This window comes from Sceloporus occidentalis, unplaced genomic scaffold (genome assembly GCF_023333645.1).
Source record: "Sceloporus occidentalis isolate IW3139 unplaced genomic scaffold, rSceOcc1.0.p SCAF_16, whole genome shotgun sequence".
Classification (NCBI taxonomy): domain Eukaryota; kingdom Metazoa; phylum Chordata; class Lepidosauria; order Squamata; family Phrynosomatidae; genus Sceloporus; species Sceloporus occidentalis.
The window spans coordinates 3,750,061-3,772,302 of NW_028316996.1; the positions used below are offsets into that span (position 1 = coordinate 3,750,061).

The following is a 22,242-nucleotide window of genomic DNA, read 5'->3' on the forward strand; positions in this document are numbered from 1 at the left end:
AATCACAAAATCATATCTGTACAGGAATGTGTTAAGTGAACACTTAGAAATGCAACCATATTTTGTTTCATAAGATAGGTATATATGATTGGACAGAAGTCATTTTCAAGGAAAAAAAAAATAACGCAAACGTAAAACTTCCTTGCCTTTTTCTGCACTTGTTAAATGCAAAAAAAAAAAAAAAAAAATAAAAAAAAAAAAAGACACGTTAGTGTTCAATTCAGCAAAATATTGCAGAACATCATGCCACAGTCCATTGCAATGCGTCAGGACATGCAGCGCTGCTATTAAAACGCAATAGTATATAAAAAGAAGCCACATGTTAATAAAATATAGAGTGGTTTATCTTGGTGTTTTCTTTGATTTGTTTTAGACATGATTTTGTTTTGGAATGAGGTGATCCATCGTTTGATGAGCCGGACATGAAATCTTCATTCTAGACAATGGCTTTGGCTTCAGGTAGAAAAGCTTCCCAGTACTTTATAAGCTAGGAAGGGAAGAGAAAGCTCAGATAAGTATTATTCCATATCAAACTAGATTATATTAACACAGGTAGCAAAGGCGAGAGGCAATGACAAAACTACGGTAATAAAATGTACTGTACAGCAAAAAATTAAAATCATGAAATCACATTCCCCATTGTACAGCGCTACGGATTTGATGGCGCTATATAAAAAACAATAAATGATAATAATTTCATGTTTTCTACCTAATAAGAAAACTAGAAGGCAAATTAATAATATCCTTACCTGTTGTTGTGTTTGTACTAAGGATTCTAAGTATTTGATAATAACAGTTTTGAAGTCCTTTACTCTCTCTTTCTAGAAGGAAAAAGGAAAATGTATATAACCGCTGTTCATCTTATTCAGAACATTTACATTTGTTTCCTACCAAATGTCTTCTCTTTAAAGAACAGAATGAGGGACAAGCTCTTTTGTGACATCAACACAGCATAAGGGAATACGGCAACCTATGAAGCTGGAAAGAGCAAGACATTACAATTTAAATATATTGGATACATGCCTCGAATCTTCCTACTTCTTTGCGAATGGTTTTGGAAATCTGCTCAAAATCCCTTTCTCCTTGTTGAACCTTTGCTTCCCACTGACAAAGAAAAAAAATGCAATTGTTACATTTAAGAGTCATTACGGAACTAATGGGATTGGGGTCCATGTTCTAAAGCACAGCTCATTTCCTTTATTAAAGATTCGTAACCGTATCAAGTACACTCGATTACTAAAATTCAATTAAACACGGCCAAATTGGTGGACTATAGGCTCTGGTCTGATGAGCAGACCCGTGGTTGACTTGTGGGTTAATAGGATACAGCCCACAAGACGTTATTTATCAAGCGCACAAATAAAGGTGCCTTTCAGGGAGTAACTCATTGAGAAATGGAGCTTTACAATCAGCTGAAGGCTTTTAAACATTAAAACATCTACGGTTACTATTAAGAGACCAAAATAATAATCTTGCATGACCACATCAAGCTTTACTGCAGGCGAAAAATATTTATAAAATCATCTAAAGCGATGTTTTATCTCAAAACATAGGATAGACCATGTTTAAAAATAAAAACAATATGAAAATGTCATCTTATGGACATTTAAGGGGATTTCATTCATTTTTCGCATCTCTCTTTATAACAGGGTTTGATTTTGAGTCTGGCGCATTAATTTCCCCTTCATTAATTAATGGTACAGTGGTAACGCGTAATCTCTCACGAGCCTACGTGGTGCTGCGGACTGCCGGCTAGACAAGGGGTCTCATTACTCACAGCCTCCCATACCGTGTGAATTCTACAGAGCATCGCAATTACCAATTTCTTTCTAAGGACAGAAGTTGGTCCACTAACTTGAACAATTAAGTCAATAATATGAACATGACAAACAAGCGATATGTGAGATGTCTTTTTCTTTCGCAAATGACATACGGGTACTTGAGCCCAAACAAGCACTTTTAATTAGAGAGTATAAAATGTTATTTGTATGTGTGTGTGTGTGTGTGTGTGTGTGTATATACATATATACCGTATTGGCTCGAATATAGGCCGCACTTTTTCCCCCCACTTTAAGTCTTTAAAGTGGGGGTGCAGCCTATATTCGGGGTCTAGCGCGCGGGGGGGGGGGTGCCGGCACGGGAGGTTGTCTAAGCGCATCGTGGGGACCGACTGCGGATGTTGTGTACCCGCATCGCCGCAGCCGGTGACCGTCCACACGATGCGTTTTACCTCTGCCCCCAACAAGTTGTATACGCGTATTGCGTAGATGACCCCCGCCGGCCCCGCAAGACACCCGGGAGTCTGCTCTGGTAAGTCGGGGGGGGAGGGGCAGAGTGGCAGCATATCTCGGGGGGGGGGGGGGGAGGACAGTGGCAGCATGTTTTTTTGGTGCTTTTTTTAAAGAAAAAAACTTTTTCTTTAAAAAAGCACCAAACTTTTAGGGTGCGGCCTATATCCGAGCCAATACGGTATGTGTATGTATATATATATATATATATATATATATATATATATATATATTAGGGCTGAAACAACTAATCGATAATAATCGATAATGAAAATCGTTGTCAACGATTTTCATTATCGATTAATCGAATCGATTTTTATCGATTATAAAAATTATAATCCGACCTCAAACAGAGATCGGATTATAACACTAGAATCCAGATCCCCCACAACGCTGCAGGGGACCTGGATTCCCCTCGCTGTCGGCCGGTCTCTCACTTCCGTCTCTCTCCCCCCCTCCCATACACCCCTCTGACTCCTCCCCCCTCCCATACATCACTCTGCCTCTCTACCCGGCTCCGTTACTGACTTCATAGAAGCCTCAGCGTAAGTGAAGGGCAGTAACGGAGGCTGTCTGTGCAATGCGCAACGCCTCTCTGTCAGCCGGTGGGGGTCTGCATCGCACAGACAGCCTCCGTTACTCACCTTCACTTACGCTGAGGCTTCTATGAAGCTGCAGTGAAAGGTCCTGTCAGTAACAGAGCCGGGTAGAGAGGCAGAGCGGTGTATGGGAGGGGGGAGGAGTCAGAGGGGTGTATGGGAGCCACCCTCCCATACACCACTCTGGCTCCTCCCCCTCCCATACAGCACTCTGCATCTCTACCCGGCTCCCTGGTGTCTTGTGAACCTCCGTGGCTGACAGGAGGCAGAGTGGAGTATGGGAGGGGGGAGGAGGCAGAGTGGAGTATGGGAGGGGGAGGGGCCAAAGTGATGTATGGGAGGGGGAGGAGCCGGAGTGGAGTATGGGAGGGGGCAAAGTGGTATATGGGAGGGGGAGGAGGCAGAGTGGAGTATGGGAGGGGGAGGAGGCAGAGTGGAGTATGGGAGGGGGAGGAGGCAGAGTGGAGTATGGGAGGGGGAGGAGCCAGAGTGGTGTATGGGAGGGGGAGGAGCCAGAGTGGTGTATGGGGGGGAGGAGCCAGAGTGGTGTATGGGAGGGGGAGGAGCCAGAGTGGTGTATGGGAGGGGGAGGAGCCAGAGTGGTGTATGGGTGAGTTATAGTGGTGTATGGGGGGTATTATGAATTTCAGGGCATATAGGGGGTATAAGGCATATCGATATTAGGCATATCAGGGGGCATAAAACATATCTGGGAGTAAAAGGTATATCAGGGGGCTCAGTTGCATATCACTGGCATATAAGAGGTATAAGGCATATATGGGGGCAGAGTGGCTTTTATTATTATGGCAGTAAAATAAGAAGGTGAATAGAGAGAGGCCATTGTGATAAAGAGATGAAAGTGTAAATTGTACGTTTTTTATTACATTATTTTAAATTGAAAAAAAAATTAAATTTTTTTTATCCGATTAATCGAAAAAATAATCGGACAACTAATCGATTATTAAAATAATCGTTAGTTGCAGCCCTAATATATATATATACATACACACATACATACACACACACATATATATATACATATATATACATACAAATAAATATTGCCATATTTTGACATTCATAGCATTTTTGATAATATCCTGTCAGTTGAAATTAAGAGGGTTTTTCCATTGGAAAACAAAATGTGTTGGCAGTTCCCATCACTCACACTCTCTCTCTCACAGGCCAAATGAAAAAACCAACGAAATGCAAACTAAAATTCTGAGCTCTCTAAGTTTTCATTTGTTCCGTTGGAGACCCTCCTCATTTTTGAACGTTCACAGGAATTAACGCAATTCGTAATTTTATTAAAATTTTAATTTGTACAAATCTGAATATATATATATATATATATATATATATATACAGTATATAAATGTCTTATAATATATAATCTACATACACAATTCAGTAAAGATTATTTCAGTGTATGCATGCAACGTCCTACCTCTTCTATCTCCTTTAATGAAGCATTGGAAAGAAATAAGCAGGTAAGGTAATTTCCTTAAACATGGTTTTAAGAACTGCACAAAATGTGTTGACTTTATGTGAACGACACTGAGAAAAGTATTTTTAAGCCTAGCCTTTCCTGCAAGAATCCATTTACACCAAGATGTGCAAACAAACCATTAAATTAATAAAATGATTTTCATTAAGAATAAAAGATACAATTGCCAGGTGGTTATGTACATTTTCTTGAATGGGAATATTAAAGAATAGTTAAAAAAACTCACATGTGCTATTAATTTATAGAGTACGTACATTACACCATATATTAATTTACTGTGATAAAATTGCAATAGTGGTACAGCTGAACGACATTGCCCAATAATGTGCTTAACTTACTAATCCAATTTGTTTACTACTGTTTGTATAAAAAAACAAATCAAACCCTGTTTGTAACAAAAATCCTTCATTTGTGCAGGGTGTACCTCTCGGATTTCATCCTTAGCTTGCTGAATTTTGTCGGGTTTGTTAGATATTTGAAGTTTGGCCTCAGCCTCACGTTTCTTCTGCAAATTGACCTGCGCATCTTGCCATTTTTGCCAGCATTTCATCCTCTGATCAAATACGCCCTGGAAGTGCAAGACAGAAATGTGACTTCGTATCCAATAATATCTACAAATCAAGCTTCATGTGGCTTACACAAACACAGCCATATGTGCGTTTCCTATAACCACGTGCAATTTATTATAAAATTGTCTCATGGCTCAAAAGGCTTTCACTGATATTCCACTAAAGTCGTTGTAAAGGGGGATGTGGCGCTTACATTAATGTACATTCTAAGTTGTAATCAGACCTGGTATACTCATTAAGAGAAGACCTGCTCTGAGTGCAACATCAAGATACTATTTGTATAATAGACAAGGAACACCGTGTTATTTTTTGTGTTACCAGGGCCAGTATAGAAGGGGCCTTTGGGGAAATTATGTGCGTACCGGAGTTCGGTACTCATGCTCCAAAGGGGGGGTAAATCATCCTCTTCTAAATCACTTATTTCCAAAATTTGATACGAGAACTTTTCTGTATGATCCAAATGCTCCAATCTGAAAGATTTCATGCAGCTCTCGGTAGGATGTCTGGCTTCAGCAAGCACTTACCTTTACTGCCGCAATCAGTCTAATGTAGTCACTGAGTAGTTCTGAGAACAGATAAAAGTCCGCAAATGCCTGTTCCTGGTGCAGCTGGTCAATTTTTTCCTCCACCTCTGCTAGCTGTGACAAAGCTCGCGACAAGGCAGTATGGTCCTCAGAATTGCCCAACATAGCTGCGCTCTTGGCAAAGGCAGCAGTGTTAACCGACAGCTCTGCAAACAAATAGAAAAATACAACATATTGGGCTGAAATCAATACTGGAGATGAATCTAAGACTAGAACCGCGAGAGTAATCCTGGCATGGATTCACACAGTAACGTAGTACTTTAGGTTGACCAGGTTCAACTCATAAAAAAAAAACTTATAAAAAAAAATATAGCAAACCAAACTTCCTGTATACATACAGGTTAAGTATCCCTTATGCGAAATGCTTGGGACCAGAAGTATTTCGGATAACAGATCCGTCTTCTCACACGTCTGCTCCGTTGTTCAGGCTTCCTCACCGTAGACCGGGAGTGTTTCCTGTCCGCGGTTCAGCCTTCCCCACTTCCAGTCCGGAACGGGAGCAGAAGTGCTCTGGGGAAGTCCGAACAACGGACCGGAAACATTCCGGGACCATGTGGAGAAGCCGAAAAGGACTACCTCTTATCTGAATAAAAAATAATTGGATTTCGGATACAGGATAATAAACCTGTATATATGTATATTATATATATATATATCTATCTATATATATCTATCTATATATAATCAGGAAAGGACAATGTTATGTTTAAGTAAGGCATACATGTTCACCGCATGGATGATATTTTAGGGATTTATTAAATAATATTAACCATTTTTTCTAATGGATATGTTTTATTAAAAGTCACACAAAACGTTTCAATGTAAACATTCAGGGGGGGAAAAATCTGCTGCTTGGTTTTATGTGGAAATACAGAAAGTCTCAGAAAGAAAATAAGGCCTTACATTTTAGAAAATATATCTATCCATAATTTATATCAGCATACGCACACCAGTGCATTCTCCTTTGACTAATAACAGATAATCCATTCAGGAAAGTTAACAAGAATAAAACAAACTCTCTCTATTTAAGAACAATTCTAAGAGTCCTAAGGAAAACGATGTCCTGAAAGAGACTAACCTTTCCGGTGACACACCAGGGCTTCCACGTTGGCATGCAGCTTCTTAAGTTGCAGGTCTAGATTCTCAAATTGCTGCTGCTTTTCTTCAAACCACTGTCCATGAATAGAAACGAAGAGATCCAATTTGTCAAGGAACAAAAACTATGTTATAAGATTTCCTAGTAGTTGACAAGTTTACATAGGGCTCTGTCAGTCAGTAGACCAAAGCAAGTGGCGTCTATACGTAAACGATTGTACTTTCTGCCTGTATAACTCCAACATGCAATTGTTTAGCCTTATCCGACCATCATTATGCGATTCAAAAAAAATCAGCTCTTACGGCATCCGATTCATTCATCTTGATTGTCATTTTGTTGACAGCGTCCGCAGCCTTGTTCACCATCCTCAATAATCCTGCTCCGCTCAAAGCCTGGGTGCTAACTGCCCTCGGCAGCTGCAATCGAATGACAAATAAGGGCAAACAAAGCGGTTAAATGGTTGCAGTCTTAACAGGGCACCGAAGTGCAACTAGAAGGATGTTATGTTTTCTCCACTCTCCTACTTTTCAATTTGAAGCAAACCCATTTTTTGCTGATTTACTGCCTTCGCTTTCCCAGTGGAAAACATAAAAAATAGAATTTCCATTTGCCTTTGATGGCCATCTACATTTAGATGAACAAACTTTAGATTTGTCAAAAGGTCAAAAGAAAGAGGTCAAATTATTTAGAAATCTAAATAACGTAGACAGCGGTGCCTTACAAAAAGGTATTTTTCCTATAAAAACCCAATGAGAAAACGTGACTTTACCAGAAAATGTAGATTAAGGTGGTTTGGACAATGAACAAGATAATGCTATTTCCACAACCACCCACCTAATACGTTGCCATACTAAATAACTAACACTGTGCTACTCCATGAATTTAGTTAGGACTATTTAACTTCCACAAGAGCACACGGTTTAGATCTCATGATGTGCCATAAAACTGATAAGCAGAGAGGTACCTCATTGCTTTCTAGGAATTGTCTCACGTCTGGATCCTGTAACAGGGTGGGATGTTTAACTGTCCGTTGAAGATACCTAAAAATATACAAAAATTAGGTTAATTAAAAACAAATACTCAAATTATATATACTTTCTGAAGACAGACAAGGAACACAGTGTACGTTTAAATGTTTGTATATCACATGGATACATGGCTTAGCCAGTGTCGGAAAAGCAGTCTATGCCTTTTTACTTGCCTTTTCTCTCTCTTTAATTATTTTGTTTACATGTCTGTATGCTAATCCCTCACACATTATCACCAACTATTAATAATCTAACTGCTTACATTTTCCACCAATATCTAATAAGACAGTGATAGAAAGAGTAAATTACCTTTCCAACGCAGACCTCCTTTTTTCTACAAATTCATTTGATGACGAATCTTCTTTCCCCACTTTGACTTTAGTCATACCTTGGATACAGCAATCACAAAAACAGGTTACCATATAAATAAAGAATCCCCTCATATTTTTCACAAAGTTAAACAAACATACACCATTATTTTATGTCATATCATTAAATTTACACTTGCCATGCTATATATGTTTTGGATAAAGGTTTCACAAATATATAATACATGCCCATCAGTCACTGCCATATAACTGGCCTGTCAATGGTTCAAATGGCAAGCGTTCATTCATCATCCACAAGCTAATTCAATTGTTTTTGTCCACTTTGGATGTCCCAAACCATCTCCTGTTTCTACAGAATTTTCCACTTGAAAGACTTGAGTCTTATCATAGTTATTAAATACTTAGAATTATCTTTAGGGTATTAGATTTTTCAAATATCTAAAAGAAAAGTACACATTTGAAACTAAGGTTTTGAAAAAAAAATGTATGAGAATTATAAATATAATGGAATGGTATAAGAATCATAACAGTAGCTGCACCACTGTTGATTAATAAAGCAATAACAGAAATAATGTGATGCGATTATATATATATATATATACACATATACACACACACACAGATTTTTGGTGTAAATGAAAATAAAGTCTTCCATTCGTCTGTCAAAAACAATGTGTTGTGCTGAGCTATAGTTTCCCTTTTGCTTCCTGCTGTGCTATCCTTTCCTTTTTAGAAGGCCTTACGGTGTAGAGCATGACCTTTCGCTCCTTTTCTGCATTGTTTCACTAATACAATTCCGCAAGGAAAGACCATATCCTGCCCGAAAACAACATTTTGTCAGGGAATCCAGGAAAGTAAATGACAGCTGGCATCAATGCAAATCAGCTTTATGCAGGGGGTAAGGGAAACAAAAGCAGACTCACCTACAATACTTTTCTCTGGGGCTGGAGGCACAATATAACCAATATGCATGTATTTAGATGCTAATTTACTATGTAGACCAAGAAAATCACTAAATCTTCTTTTAACGGAGAATTCCTTCTTGTTGAAGATTGTCAGGGAGGTCTGCAAGAAGAAAGGCAACTTTAGCAGAAACAAAACCACCACTTTGCTCAGCAAACAAAAGCCATGAAGTTTGACTGACCTTGGTTGTCACTTTGTATGCCATGTATGCATTCATTCCATCTCCTAAAATGCAGAATTACGACAAGTTCATTTCAACACGGTCCTGGCCGACTACAACTGAAGTGCCAGCAGAGCTTCAGTGTCCATCTTTAAGTAGTTGGCCATTTGGTCACGGTAATGGCCGTAAATACATGACACGTTCATTTCAACAATTAATGCAAGGTAGCAAAAACATAAAATTTTACGCAGCCTAAAGGGCTTTTTTTTTTTTTAAAGAATGAAGCATACTACATGTACGTTTTACCTGAAAAGAATTACGTAGTTTTATTAATTATCTAGATTTGTTCTTTGCTTCATGATAAAGCAAATTTTATGTGAAACAAAACACCATTTTGTGTGTATAACCCTTCTATATATCTAAGCTTATTAAACAAAGTAAACTAGGCGGGCTGAATGGTTCTTATCTGATGTAATATTCTATTTTTCTGTAAAGCAAACTTTTAGAAACAAAAGTTTAGGGCAAGTGTAATAAAACATAATACTGTATTACGGGAAATACCAAATGCAATGGAAAAGAAATGTTTTGGACTAAACATTGCAATAATATGCAGCCTCGCTTAACAACTCGTACATACGGGTAAAATGCTAAGTCAGGGTACAATGTACACTTACCAACTTTTTCTGGATCTGAAACACCTATTTCAATATCAAAAAGGTCTCCATTTGCTTCTTCTTCGATCTACGTAAAGAAAAGTATTTCCCTGATTACATAGTGCCAAATTAATCACTAACATTCTACCCAACATCGTACGTTTATTTTTGTTTTTAATGCCTCTGGGTTTGCGGCTATGTGCAATATTAAGAGTGATTTCTCTTGTATCTTGTGGACTCTGGTGATGAGTTGGAATGGAACGCCAGCAATGCTGGCTCCTGCTGACATGGGAGCGTCTAGCTTCTCTTTAGAAAAGGGTAGACCATTTTGATGGACTTAATTGTATGTCTATGGGCTCATTAAGTCTACCTTTATGCTATAAAGCCAATATTTGTGGGTATTTATGTAAGGGGGAAAAAAAAATGTAGCATCCGAGAGGATGCTCACTTCCTGTGAACCGCTTTACCTTTTTTGTCACAAGTGGCATTGAATCCTCATTGACAATCCATGATGACATCCACAAATAAGGTTTGCTTAAAGATTTTGTTTTAATAGTACCCCTTAAACAATGAGTTCCATGGGGCTTACAATAATGCTTTAAGATTTAAAAGCGAGACAATAATATATGATGTTGGTGAAATCGTGACAGGACAAAGGTAAAGGGCAGCAAAACAATAACTTATTATTGTATATGATTGTATTTATATGTTCCTTTAGCAAAGATGTGATGATGTACCTCATCTCTTGATTGGTCATAAATAACTGGAGCAGATATACTAATAGCTTCCATTCGTGGAGTGATGAGAGATGTAGGAGTCACAGGAGTGATTGCTGGACTAGGATCTGATGAAAGGATAAGTTCCCTTTCAGGACTATCCAAGGAGACTTCATCGGTTGCTTCTAAACAAGACATAGAAGGTTGTGTGTTAAAATAAATGGTCTTAGTGGACAAAATTATAGAAATTACTGTGATGTGTAATTGCAATACACTAATACAATAATGTACAACTCTACCAAGTAGCACTGAACAGATTTGAGGAACTGATTTTATCTCATCAACTCTGCATTATAAAACTGTTCCTACACATACAGCAGTGTAATAAGTCCACAGATTTACCGTATATTCCGGCGTATAAGATGGCTTTTTAACCCGAGAAAATCTTCTCAAAAGTCGGGGGGGGTCGTCTTATACACCGGGTATACTTACTTACCGAGCTGGAGATTCCCCATGAAGCCACGAATCTCTAGGGGAGGGGAGAGTGGAGAAGCCGCCTCCCCTGGGCCGGTCTTCAGGGCCGCGCTGAGGTAGGTGCAAGATCGTGATCTCCCCAACTAGCCCTGATCAGCAGGGCTGGTTGGGGCGATCACTACCTCCCTCTAACTAGCCCAACATTAGGGAGCTCGAGGTCTGGCACTTCAGACCTCGGCTTCCGTGCTCCCTAATCATTACGCTATTGATGCCGAGCGCGGGGATGACGTCATGTCCCGGCACTCGGCATCAATTGCCGGCGCGTACTGATGTGGGAGCAGAAAAGCCGAGGTCTGAAATGACAGACCTCACGCTGCCACAACTGGATGGAAGAAAAGATGAGAAAGGTAAGAGATGGGGAGAAAGGTAAGAGATGGGGAGAAAGGTAAGAGATGGGGAGAAAGGTAAGAGATGGGGAGAAAGGTGTGTGAGTGCGGTGAATGTGTATATATGTTGGTGTGAGATGGTCAGTGTATGTGTATGGTCAGGTGTGTGTAAGAGCAGTGTAGGTATTTGTGTGTTTGTAAGCTGGTGTGTGTGTATGTATGTATGTATGTAAAGGCAGGGGTGTGGTGAGGGCAGTGTATAAATGTGTATGTATGGACAGGCGTATGTTAGTATGTGTAGATATATGTGTGTGTGTGTGTGTGTAAGGGCAGTGTATGTATGTATATGTCTGTATAACAACCAGCCAATCACTGGTAAGGTACATCGCTTGCCGTGATTGGCTGGTTGTTGTATACTGGGTAGAGGGGTAGTCTTATACGGCGAGTATAGCCCAAACTCTATATTTTAACTAGAAAAGTTGGGGGTCTTCTTATACGCCCAGTCGTCTTATACGCCTGAATATACGGTAGCTATGAATTACACTGATCCCCCCTAATTTTTCTGTTCATTCACAGTTCATTGAATATAGTTGTGTGAACGTTTTCCTTCTGTCTATATTTTGGCACTTAAGGTTATTTGGCCAAATTAAACATAAAGGGAATGTGAATGAAGAAACAGTGCCATGAAGGAATTTGCTTGTGTTTTGGATCAGTCTTTCTGCATGACCCAAGGTAAAACGTTTACCATGTCATGATGTTACAAAGTATCCAAAACCATAAGACCGCTTTATCATTTGTAGAAAATTCTGTTCTACGTCCTCTGGTGAATAATCTTTTTACACAACTGTAAATCTGCGTGTTTTTTTTTAATTTTCAGCTCCAGGTGTCCAAGTTAAAATATTCTTACATGCCACATTACATTGCTTTCAATTAACATTATTCAGAACAAAACCTGACTACTCAACGAATTTTAGATCCATATTGACTCATAGGATCAATTATATTTGTACTTGATACTCTGTCTACTTGGAAAGTACAGCCCTTCTTACTTCTTTGGGATACCCTACCCCAGGGCTCGACAAATCACAGGCGTCAGGTCGCCATGGCTACTCAGAATTTTGTCCTGGCGCCTAGGTGTTTGTCAGCCTGTGATCGAGGGGGCGCTGCTGTTGCTGTCTGCCTAGGAGTCTGGGCAGACAGCACAGCCACTCAGAGCCCGCCCCCGAGCCTGAGATCACTCCCACGGAGTGATCCTGTAGGCTGAAACCGCGATTGCAGGAAAACCTGCAATTGCGTTTTCAGCTGCCACAGGCAGCTTCAGGAAAGGGGGTTGAGTGTTGCTTGGGTCCCCACACAACACCCCCCTTCTGCCTGATCGATCCATGAGAACGAAAGTGCAGCGTTAACCCCTTCAATGCCGCAATCGTGGCATTTTAGGGGTTAATTCCCCTTTTGTACGGGGCTCTGCTGGTGGTGCAACAGCAAAAACGAGCCGCCACAAGCCCTGTGATGACTCCAGTAGGCATGGAAGCCTACAGCAGTCATCAGAGACTCCCCCCTGTAATGGCTGGTCTATAGACCAGCAATTGCGTCCCAGCCAGAGGCAGCTTCAGGGACAGGGACTCTCCACATGAGTGTGGAGACCAGCCCCAACCCCCCCCCCCTGCTGCCTGATCGCTCCCTGGGAGCGACAGTGCAGCGTTAACCCCTTCAATTCCACAATTGTGTATAACACATTCGTGGCATTGCAGGGGTTAACATTTGTCCCCACAAGCTTGGGGACTAAATATCAGTCAATGCTGTGCTCCAATGGAACATCAGCATTGAACAAGTTAAAAAAAAAAAAAAATTAAAAAATTTATAATTACAAAAAAAACAAAAAAAAAACCAGCACTGACCTGAAAGTCCAGGGTGCTTCCAGGTCAAATGCTGTGAGTTTAGTAAGTGGGCTGATGATCAGATCACTCCTAACCAACTGTTAGTTTAAAAAAAAATCCTGGCTCCTAACTTTTTTAGCTGGCGCCTAGATTCACAACAAATTTGTCAAGCACTGCCCTACCCAGAGTACCAGCCTCATTACATTTATGATTGTTTCCTATAATATTTCTTAACAAATTGTTGAAAGAGTAGATAAAATCAGCTGACTCCTGCATTACTTAACAAAAACACAAATGCACCCTGTCCTCATGTCCCTAAGATTTTCATTTATTTAAATATAGACGAAATATTAAAAAGGTGCACATATTTTTCCCCAAATCGTAATACATTCAAATTTGGTGTTCTGAGTTTCTGCCTTCAATAGTGGTTAACAGGTCTCAAAATTGAAAAGGCAGCCAACCTAGGTTATTGCACTATGGTCATTTTGACATTTTTTGCATCCATTTCCCAATGGTTTTTTGCCTGGGATTAAAAAAATGAAAGACCAGACAGCGTTCAACAGCGACAGCCTGATCTCCCATCTGGAATTTAGCTCTGCCGATGCAGAGTGCCAGGACGTAATAATAATACTTCCTCCAGTATTAACTGCCAGTTGTGATGAATTATGTCCATCTGTGTTAAGGCAGGTTTCCAAGTGCTAAGGTCCGCGTTGCACTTTGCTACCAGTAGGGTCCCCCCCAATGTCATTGCCGGCAGCCCCCATTGTCACAGCATGCTGCATGTGCATCTTACTATGTTTTAGTATATGTGTGTATGTTAATGTGCATGTTTGTGTATGTAAGTATGTGCCTTAGTATCACTTAAATGCTTGCGCATTTGGTGCTCCTATTGAATTCATTGGGATTGTTTTCTTGCCTTTGATTGGAAGCTTTAAGCAGCCAAAACTGGTGTAAAATAGAGAAAGATACAGTTTTGTCAAATTCATATTGTAGTACTTATTAACCCCCTTAATGACAAATGACATGATCGTGGCACGTCATGTGGATAAAGGAGCTTAGAAAGGGAGGCCTCAAAAAACATTCAGCGGTGGCATGTGATCATTCTCTGGAGCAATTACATTTACCATATTGAAAGGCTGTATGCCTTTTAAATATTGAAATATGGCAGCACCCAGATACTGTAAAAAGCTGCCTCACCAACACTGTGTCCATATTTATTTATTTTTTTCTTTTAATGTAATTAATATAATTTATTTTTAATTAAGTTTTAATTAATTAAATTCAGGTTTATTTAACTTTCTTCCATCAAACCATATGTTTATGAAATTAGAGACCCCGTGGTATTGTAGATGGTGGTGGAATTTTAACACTTTCCATGCACTAATTCTACCATAAGCTTTTGTCAAAGTTTGTGGTGGTCATTTTTGTGTTGACCACCATTAACTTGTGTGTTTAAATACGACCATCTAAAATACCCTAAGGTGTCTAGTTTTGAAAAATATATGGTTTGATGGGGATAAATCGAAATGCCCAGCTGCAAAGATTTCCCAAATAGATCATGAACGCAGGATGACCATATGTAAAAATTCCAAACTCAAAAACTGAAATGTGCATCTCCCAAATGCACCCTTTTAGCACCCACACAAACCGACATACCTATGCATGGGTGGTATTACTGTACTCAGAAGGTATTGCTGAATATGTATTTGTTACATTATGGCTGTTACTTAATAACCCTTTAAATTCCCAGTAAATGTATACCTGAATTACACAATCTGTGTGGGAAAAAAAAAAAAAAATCACCCAAAAATTTTGACCTCTGCAAAGCTGAGCAATGACTTTTAGTTAAATGGCGGCATAAAACGTGTCAAAATACCCCAAGTTGAATACCCTGGGTTGCTTACTTTTAAAAATATGTACATGTAGGAGGCGATTCAGGGATTCAAGATAGATATCAGTGTTAAGGTATTTGTACTTTTCGCTCTATAACGTCCCAAAAAAAAATAAGAGTCAGGAAAAAAGTTTTTTCACCATATTTTTTTCCTTATAATACGTTATATGATGTGACCAAAATAATAGCATCTAAAGAAAGCCCTTATATATATAATATTGTGGGTACAGTAACTGGCAGCCAAAAAAAAAGCTAAACACAAACAGCCACTGTCCCAAACAATACAAAATTTCAAAAATAGTCGGGTCATAAAAAGGAGTTCTTTAAGTACTTTAATTAGGGCTGCAACGCAGAATAAAAAAAAAACTGGTAAAATGCATTTCTTGTCTTTATTTCCCAACCAGCCCCCCCAATTTATGCACATTTGAGCACAGGCTTGCCACGCTGCCTCCCACATATGCCACGCTGCCTCCCACATATGCCACGCTGCCTCCCACATATGCCACTCCACGCTGCCTCCCACATATGCCACTCCACGCTGCCTCCCACATATGCCACTGTGCCTGATACGCCTTATACCCCGATACACCACTCCATCCTCCCCAGACATGCCACACTGCCTCCCAGACATGCCACGCTGCCCTCCCCACATATGCCTTATATACTGTATATGCCTTATACCCCCAGATATGTCACTCCATCCTCCCCAGATATGCCTTATACCCCCAGATATCTCATAGTCCCCTCATAGAGTTACAGACCTGTTCACATCACACTGACACCATACTTTTATAAATAAGTACTGGGTTAATCTTCACTGCCCCAGGATTTAGATTCCCCTTAGTCTGCCCCCCTTTACCTCTAACTGCGCCTTAAGTTAACTTTATTAAATTAACCCTCAGTCCTCATCATTAAATTAACACTATACACCCCATTAACCATAACTACCCCTAAATTAACTCTAAATACCCCATCAAACACAACTACCCTAAATTAACCCTAAACACCCCATTAACCACAGCATCTCCTAAATTAACCCTAAAGACCCCCATCAACCACAACAGCCCCTAAATTAACCCTAAACACCCCATTAACCACAACTGCCTCAAATTAACCCTAAACACCCCATTAACCATAGCTGCCCCTAAATTAACCCTAAACGCCCCATTAACCATAGCTGCCCCTAAACACCCCATTAACCATAACTTCCCCTAAATTAACCCTAAACACCCCATTAACCAAAACTGCCCCTAAATTAACCCCCACCTCCCCTAACTTTCAGCAGCCCAAATATTAATTTTATACTTACAGTTAGATGAGTGTCACAGCCATGTGGTTCTGGCCTTCTGGGAGAAGGAAGGGGGCGGGGCCAGTTGTCACAGTGATTACAGGGAGGGACTGGTAAGCAGGAGCTGCTGCTGTGAGTCACTGAAACGGTTTATATAATGAGGGATATTTTTCAGAGCGTTTGCTCTGAAAAACCCCTCATTTTATAATCGATAAAAATCGATTCAACTAATCGATAATGAAATTCGTTGGCAACAATTTTCATTAGATTATTATCGATTTTATCGATTAGTTGTTGCAGCCCTAACTTTAATATGCATTTTGTATAGAGAGGTTGTTTGGGGCAGTAGTCCAATATTTTTGGAGTCGCATCACTACAAATTATACATATATAATTGAACTTTACAATTACAATTTGCATTGCCTCCAAATCTTGTGTAGCAGAATTTTCTTTGCAATGCGTATAATGAATCAAATTAAACGTTATCAAAGGAACACAGATGAATGCGCACATTAAGAACTTGATAAGACAGCAAATGAAAACACTCACAGTGGTTCATAGCCCCCATAACCATGGTCTCCCTGTTTTGAGACTTCAGGGAATGATAAAGACCAAAGGCCAAGTCATTTCAAGTCAAGTGTTAACTAAACGTCCAGTTATATAGTAATATGTTTAAGGTAACTAGTTACCAATTGTCTAACATAGCATTTTACTGCCTAGCATGAAAAAAAAACATTTTGAACAATTTTTTTCATCTGCTTCACCAAAAGATTACAAAAGATATCAAACATAAAAGCAGGGAAATAAAATCTAACATTTTGAAAAATATGGCACGCCTGCAAGCAACGGTTTGAAGAATAAAACAAAACCACAGCCTCTTTTTTTTGCTTTATATAGTGAAGCAAAGGAAGTCCTACCAGCGAAAAGATCTTCACGGTCATCACTTAGAATGACATCTGCAGGCTTAGGACCATTAGAATTTGTACTGATGTCTTCTGCAGGAAGGCTAGCTGGCTCGGGAGACGATGGGCTTGACTGTAAAAAAGCAAACAACAATACTTTTTTAGCATACACAATCCACATTTCTGTTTACAATCCTAAAAAGAAGCTGACTATGATTTTTTGACAATGAAAAACAAAAAAGGAAAAAGGAGTTGGTGTCAGCAATTTCCATTTCCTAATCTTGGCAAGATAACAAAGAACAAGGAAACATCCATCACTAACTTATCAGGTCACGTGTATTATTAAAGTTTAAACACCGCTGTCCACCTAATACATTACTATATTCCAAATCTGTCGAATAGACCAGTTATTTTCTATTGTTTGGAAAAGGAATTTAATGTGGTCCAAAATGGTGGCCAAAAAAATAAAAAATAAATGCATTAAACACATGAACGCAAGGAACCCATTTATGAAACAGGATGCCTGAGTTTGATCCTCAGACCAGCTGCTTAAGGATAATGCATTGGAACACATTACACTTTTATAGAGCTCCAGCTTGGTTCTGTAGCACTGTTACAGAAGGGGAAATTAATAACAACATTAACACACACCAAGACATGCTGGCACAGCTTATGATCAATGAGCCAGATCTGAATTTCTGTGCACTCGTTTGTGCACATTTGCTGCTGGATGTTTGTAATCAGTAAATTGTACCATTGTGTGTGTGTGTATGTATATATTTATATACATATACACACGGCCTATACACCAAGACCCCCAAAAGACCCAAGACTGCCAGAAAGTAAATGGTCCAGGAAGCCCAGCCGAGTTCTCTTCCATTATTATTTTCTTTCTCCGGTCCTCTTGGCTGTTGTGTGTGGCACACAACGGGTGGGGGGTTCTAACTGCCACAGGAACACTGGATTCATAAGTAGCCGGGGGTCGATACCTCTGAATAGGCCATCTTAAGATGAATCAAATACAAATATATATATTATATATATATATTTTTTTTTATAATAACAGAGCCAATTCATATAAAGGAGCAGTCACATGAATAACTGAAAGCCTGCATTGTTAGAACCGAACAAGATCTGGTATCTTCCAGGCGTTGTATTTACTTTTTTTCTTTTAATCACTCATCAGTTCCATGTCATTTTAACGCTTAACCTGTATTTCTGAACATTAGACAAACCAAAAAAATTTTTTGTACGTAAAATAGCTTAAGCATGAAAAAGGAAATAGTTTAAAAAAAAAAAATAAAGTTTTCCATAAAGTTCCCACATCACAGGAACACAGCCTATATCCAATCAGTCCTATATTCCGTCTATACCTTGTGTTAGCCAAAACACACTAAGCGAGCCCAAACCGGTAGTGTATATGCTCAGGGACAGGCTATGAACTTGTGACATGGAAATTTAAACTACACCGACTCGTGAAAATGTTTTAACCTGTAACTACCTCAGTATAAATGCAGGACCAAAAGAAACCACAATACGGGCATTGAGGTTTGTTAAAGAGTTAGGAGGTGAGGGAGGTATGTACTATATAGTTTTTCTACATCATCGTTTCTATAATGTTCGTATTTTATTGGGAGTGCAGACTGTGATCATGAGACCTTAAAAGGCTTTTCTAGGGCTTACTCATGGTAGGGCTTGCCCAATTCTAGAAGCTAAGGAACACCTACCATTAATATCATCTTTTTAGAATATTTAGATATAATTCCTTGACTGAGCTGTTCTCTTTAAATATGTCTGTCGACATTCATGTTGTTAATAGTTCAGCTTGGTTTAATCACAATAATGACCTGTGACATACTCAGATCAAACAGGGGCCAAAAGAACATTTGCACATTTTTCGCCCTGCAACTACTTGGTAGCACGTCGCCAATGTCCACACCTAAAAATGAATAGCAACAAAGCTGTAATTTGTTATTAAAAAGGACACATTTTTTATGCAATTGATAGCTCTACGGCCCATTCACAGAGTCTCCCCCATATGTATTTGCCCCTTCCCTGCATGTGACGTCAACTTCCAGTCAGCTCCAGTGCCAGCTTGGCAAATGCCGCAGGCCCCCGTTAGCATGCTTAGCAAGCACTTCCAGTGATTTAAATGGGAGAGCTTTGCCACTGCTGATTGGCTGCTTGGAGCAACCTGTTAGTTGTCCTTTGCCTGGGATGGTCCTTTGATACAGAATAGGCACCAGTGACAGAGGGAAATACCACACATTGGGTTAATCAACAAGTCAAAGGGTGCTTTATCACAATACTGATTCAATATACGGGAACATTTTTGAATCTTAATATGTAGCAACGAGTAGAGAGCTACGGGAATGACTGCACTTCTCACAATGAAACTGTGCCAGCTTAAAGGGGAGGGGAGGTTACGGAAAAACAAGGAAGAGGTATTCAGCAACCCAGGACTTTATTTCTAAAGGACGATACTCCACCCTTTTGCTCGTCGGCCTCATGACACTGCCTAGAACAATATTAACATGTCATGGACATCACACAACAGATCTCCTGCCTGGCACTCTAAGGCCCAAATTGCATACTTAGTAAGTACAGAGGGGGTATACTGTATTTACTAAAGGGAGTGCTAACAGGAGAGGTTGCAAAAGGGTTTTGTTTTCAACTTTTTTTTTTTTTTTATTATCCCCATGGTTCAAATGCTCTGCTGTGTAGAAAAACAAACGAGCCAAAACGTGAGATCCAAGATGGATCTCAGATCCCATTTATTTCTTCAGAGGCCACACTCCTCGAAAGGGATACGCATCCCCTTCTTTCCCTCCTCGATCTAAAGCCATGCGGGAGAGCCAGACCTGCTACCCACTAGGACCACTGAAATCTTTGACAGAGGGAGGCTGCCACCCATAAGGGCCACCTGGCTGCTTCCTCACCAAAAAGAAAAACCAGACCTTTTAGGGAACCCGGTTCCACCACAGCATTTCCGGTGTCAATTCTATGCACTCTGTTTATATATAAAGAAAAGGGGGGGAAAAAAACACATACTCTGTCCGTAAAACAGCGCAATAAAAACAGATACAAAGTGCTCTATATGAAGCCCCAGCCCTTCAACTTCCTTACTTCCCATTACGAAGGGCCAAAACTAGTAGCTTTCTCCATTAGGAAGTGCTGAGCTGGTCCTTTATAACATATAACTGAATGTTAAGGAGACTAACTCAATGGTTTAACCATACATTGTACAGGACCACCGATGACCTTCCTTCAGCAGAAGTTCACTAGGACTGCCTCTTCATAATGGAAGCCAAGCAGTTAAAAACTTTTGAAACTCTCTGTAAAGTCTCCATATCGTGAATTGACCACAAAGGAGTATTACGTGAGGTTGGCAGGAGGACAGATTTCTTGGAAAAAAAGGAAACGAACATACATAAAACTGAGTGCGAATAACAAAAGGCAAGGAAAACAGCCGGGCACAAGCAGCAACAACCCGTTGGGCTGCAGGACCGAGCGGACACGAGTTGATGAATAATTTACACCTCGGACAATCAACCTGTTAAGTCAGCCTTTCTTGGAAACTGTACCCGGTGATAGGCGATGGTGCGCGACACCTGTACTGTGCGGCTACAAACAAGCAGGCATTCTAAGCCTAACACAGATGCTAAGACTATAAAACAAGTGCTGCAGGTCTCTTCTTCATCATCACCACCACCTCCTCCTCCTCCTCTGTGGCAAGGGTCTCAATAAACATGAAGTGGCAGAATATTAACATGGGAGTTACCTGCAGAAGAATGTTTACTAAACAGTGACTTTACATGTGACACATTGCAGTGCAGCCACTCTGCTCTATGAAGTCTGTTAAGCGTGTGGCTGGGAGGGGGCACGTAAGAAAGGATGCTTTGTAATGACCCAAAAGGGGGGATTATGCGATTAGAGGCTGTCACTCACACAGAGGCAGAAGGGTTTATAAATGAAAAGTCACGCCAATGCGAAGTATAGAAAAGCCACAGGCCTATTTCGTGTCACTAGGATTCCCCAGGGGGGAAATGAGGAAAAACAGCTCAGAGAAGAGCGAGCGGCGTAGGACAGCAGGGAGGCTGGCGTTAGAGGAATGTGCCCTCACCTCCATGGTGGACACGGTGCTGGTGAAGAGGTCCTCGCCGTCTTCCAGCTCCTCAAAATCAGTCTGTCTCCCTTCCCCAAGCGGTGGGGGCTCCCTCTCTGCTGCCATCTTGCTTCCAACTGTCACTGCAGCTCCTCCCTCCTTCCTACTCGCAGTGTCATGTTCAAGCGCGTGACTCGCTCCAAGGGAAGGGGGTGTCAACCTACCATGGCATGCTACCAATCAGAGGAGTAGTAGGAATGGAGCGCAATGCGGCCATCTTTGTTTTGGGTAAAATTTCCCCAGAGATGCCTGTAGGCTTCTGTAACTAAATGCAACATCAAATATAAATAACGTTTTAATAAACACAATTCCTAGAACATTTTTTTTTGCAAAAGCTATTACACATTCCTATTTTTGTCCAGAAACTGTGAATTGTTAATTTGTAAGGTTGTTGTCATATGAACTGAAAATGCTTCTTAAAAGTTCCTTTATTGTTTTCCATTTGATTAAACCTTAATGATATTTGCTAAAGTTAGCATACTAGAGTGTGCAATTGATGTTTTGTCTGAATGGAACAGCACCTTTAACATGAAACTTGGTTAGTCATCAATAAAAGCTGCCATATTCTAAATTGCATGAACTAAAGAAAATGTGATCCAATGAATGTAAGGAGCCCAAAGCTTTACTTAGCCCAAGCTTAAATGTCGGTAGTCAGTATGTTCTCCACCAGGTTCCATCACAAACCCAATCTCTTGGAACAGGGCCTTAACAAAATCTTAAACAAGCTAATATCAAGCTCAATGTCTTTTAATAGTAAAATATCTTTT

The 22,242-nt window shown here is 40.1% G+C and overlaps 1 protein-coding gene across 1 annotated transcript; it reads right to left on the reverse strand.

Annotated features, from left to right (window-relative positions):
* Window positions 1-436: 436 nt before the first annotated feature.
* Window positions 437-21,541, reverse strand: LOC149302952 (sorting nexin-2-like). Its single transcript, XM_089481719.1, has 16 exons — window positions 21,434-21,541; window positions 17,326-17,443; window positions 10,514-10,677; window positions 9,798-9,864; window positions 9,145-9,188; window positions 8,924-9,065; window positions 7,981-8,059; window positions 7,608-7,683; window positions 6,946-7,059; window positions 6,626-6,719; window positions 5,488-5,693; window positions 4,819-4,962; window positions 4,335-4,346; window positions 1,024-1,104; window positions 750-821; window positions 437-487 (listed from the first exon to the last, which is right to left on the reverse strand). Exons 1-16 carry the CDS (start codon window positions 21,539-21,541, stop codon window positions 437-439), a joined length of 1,572 nt encoding a protein of 523 aa, XP_089337845.1.
* Between the last annotated feature and the right edge of the window lie 701 nt (window positions 21,542-22,242).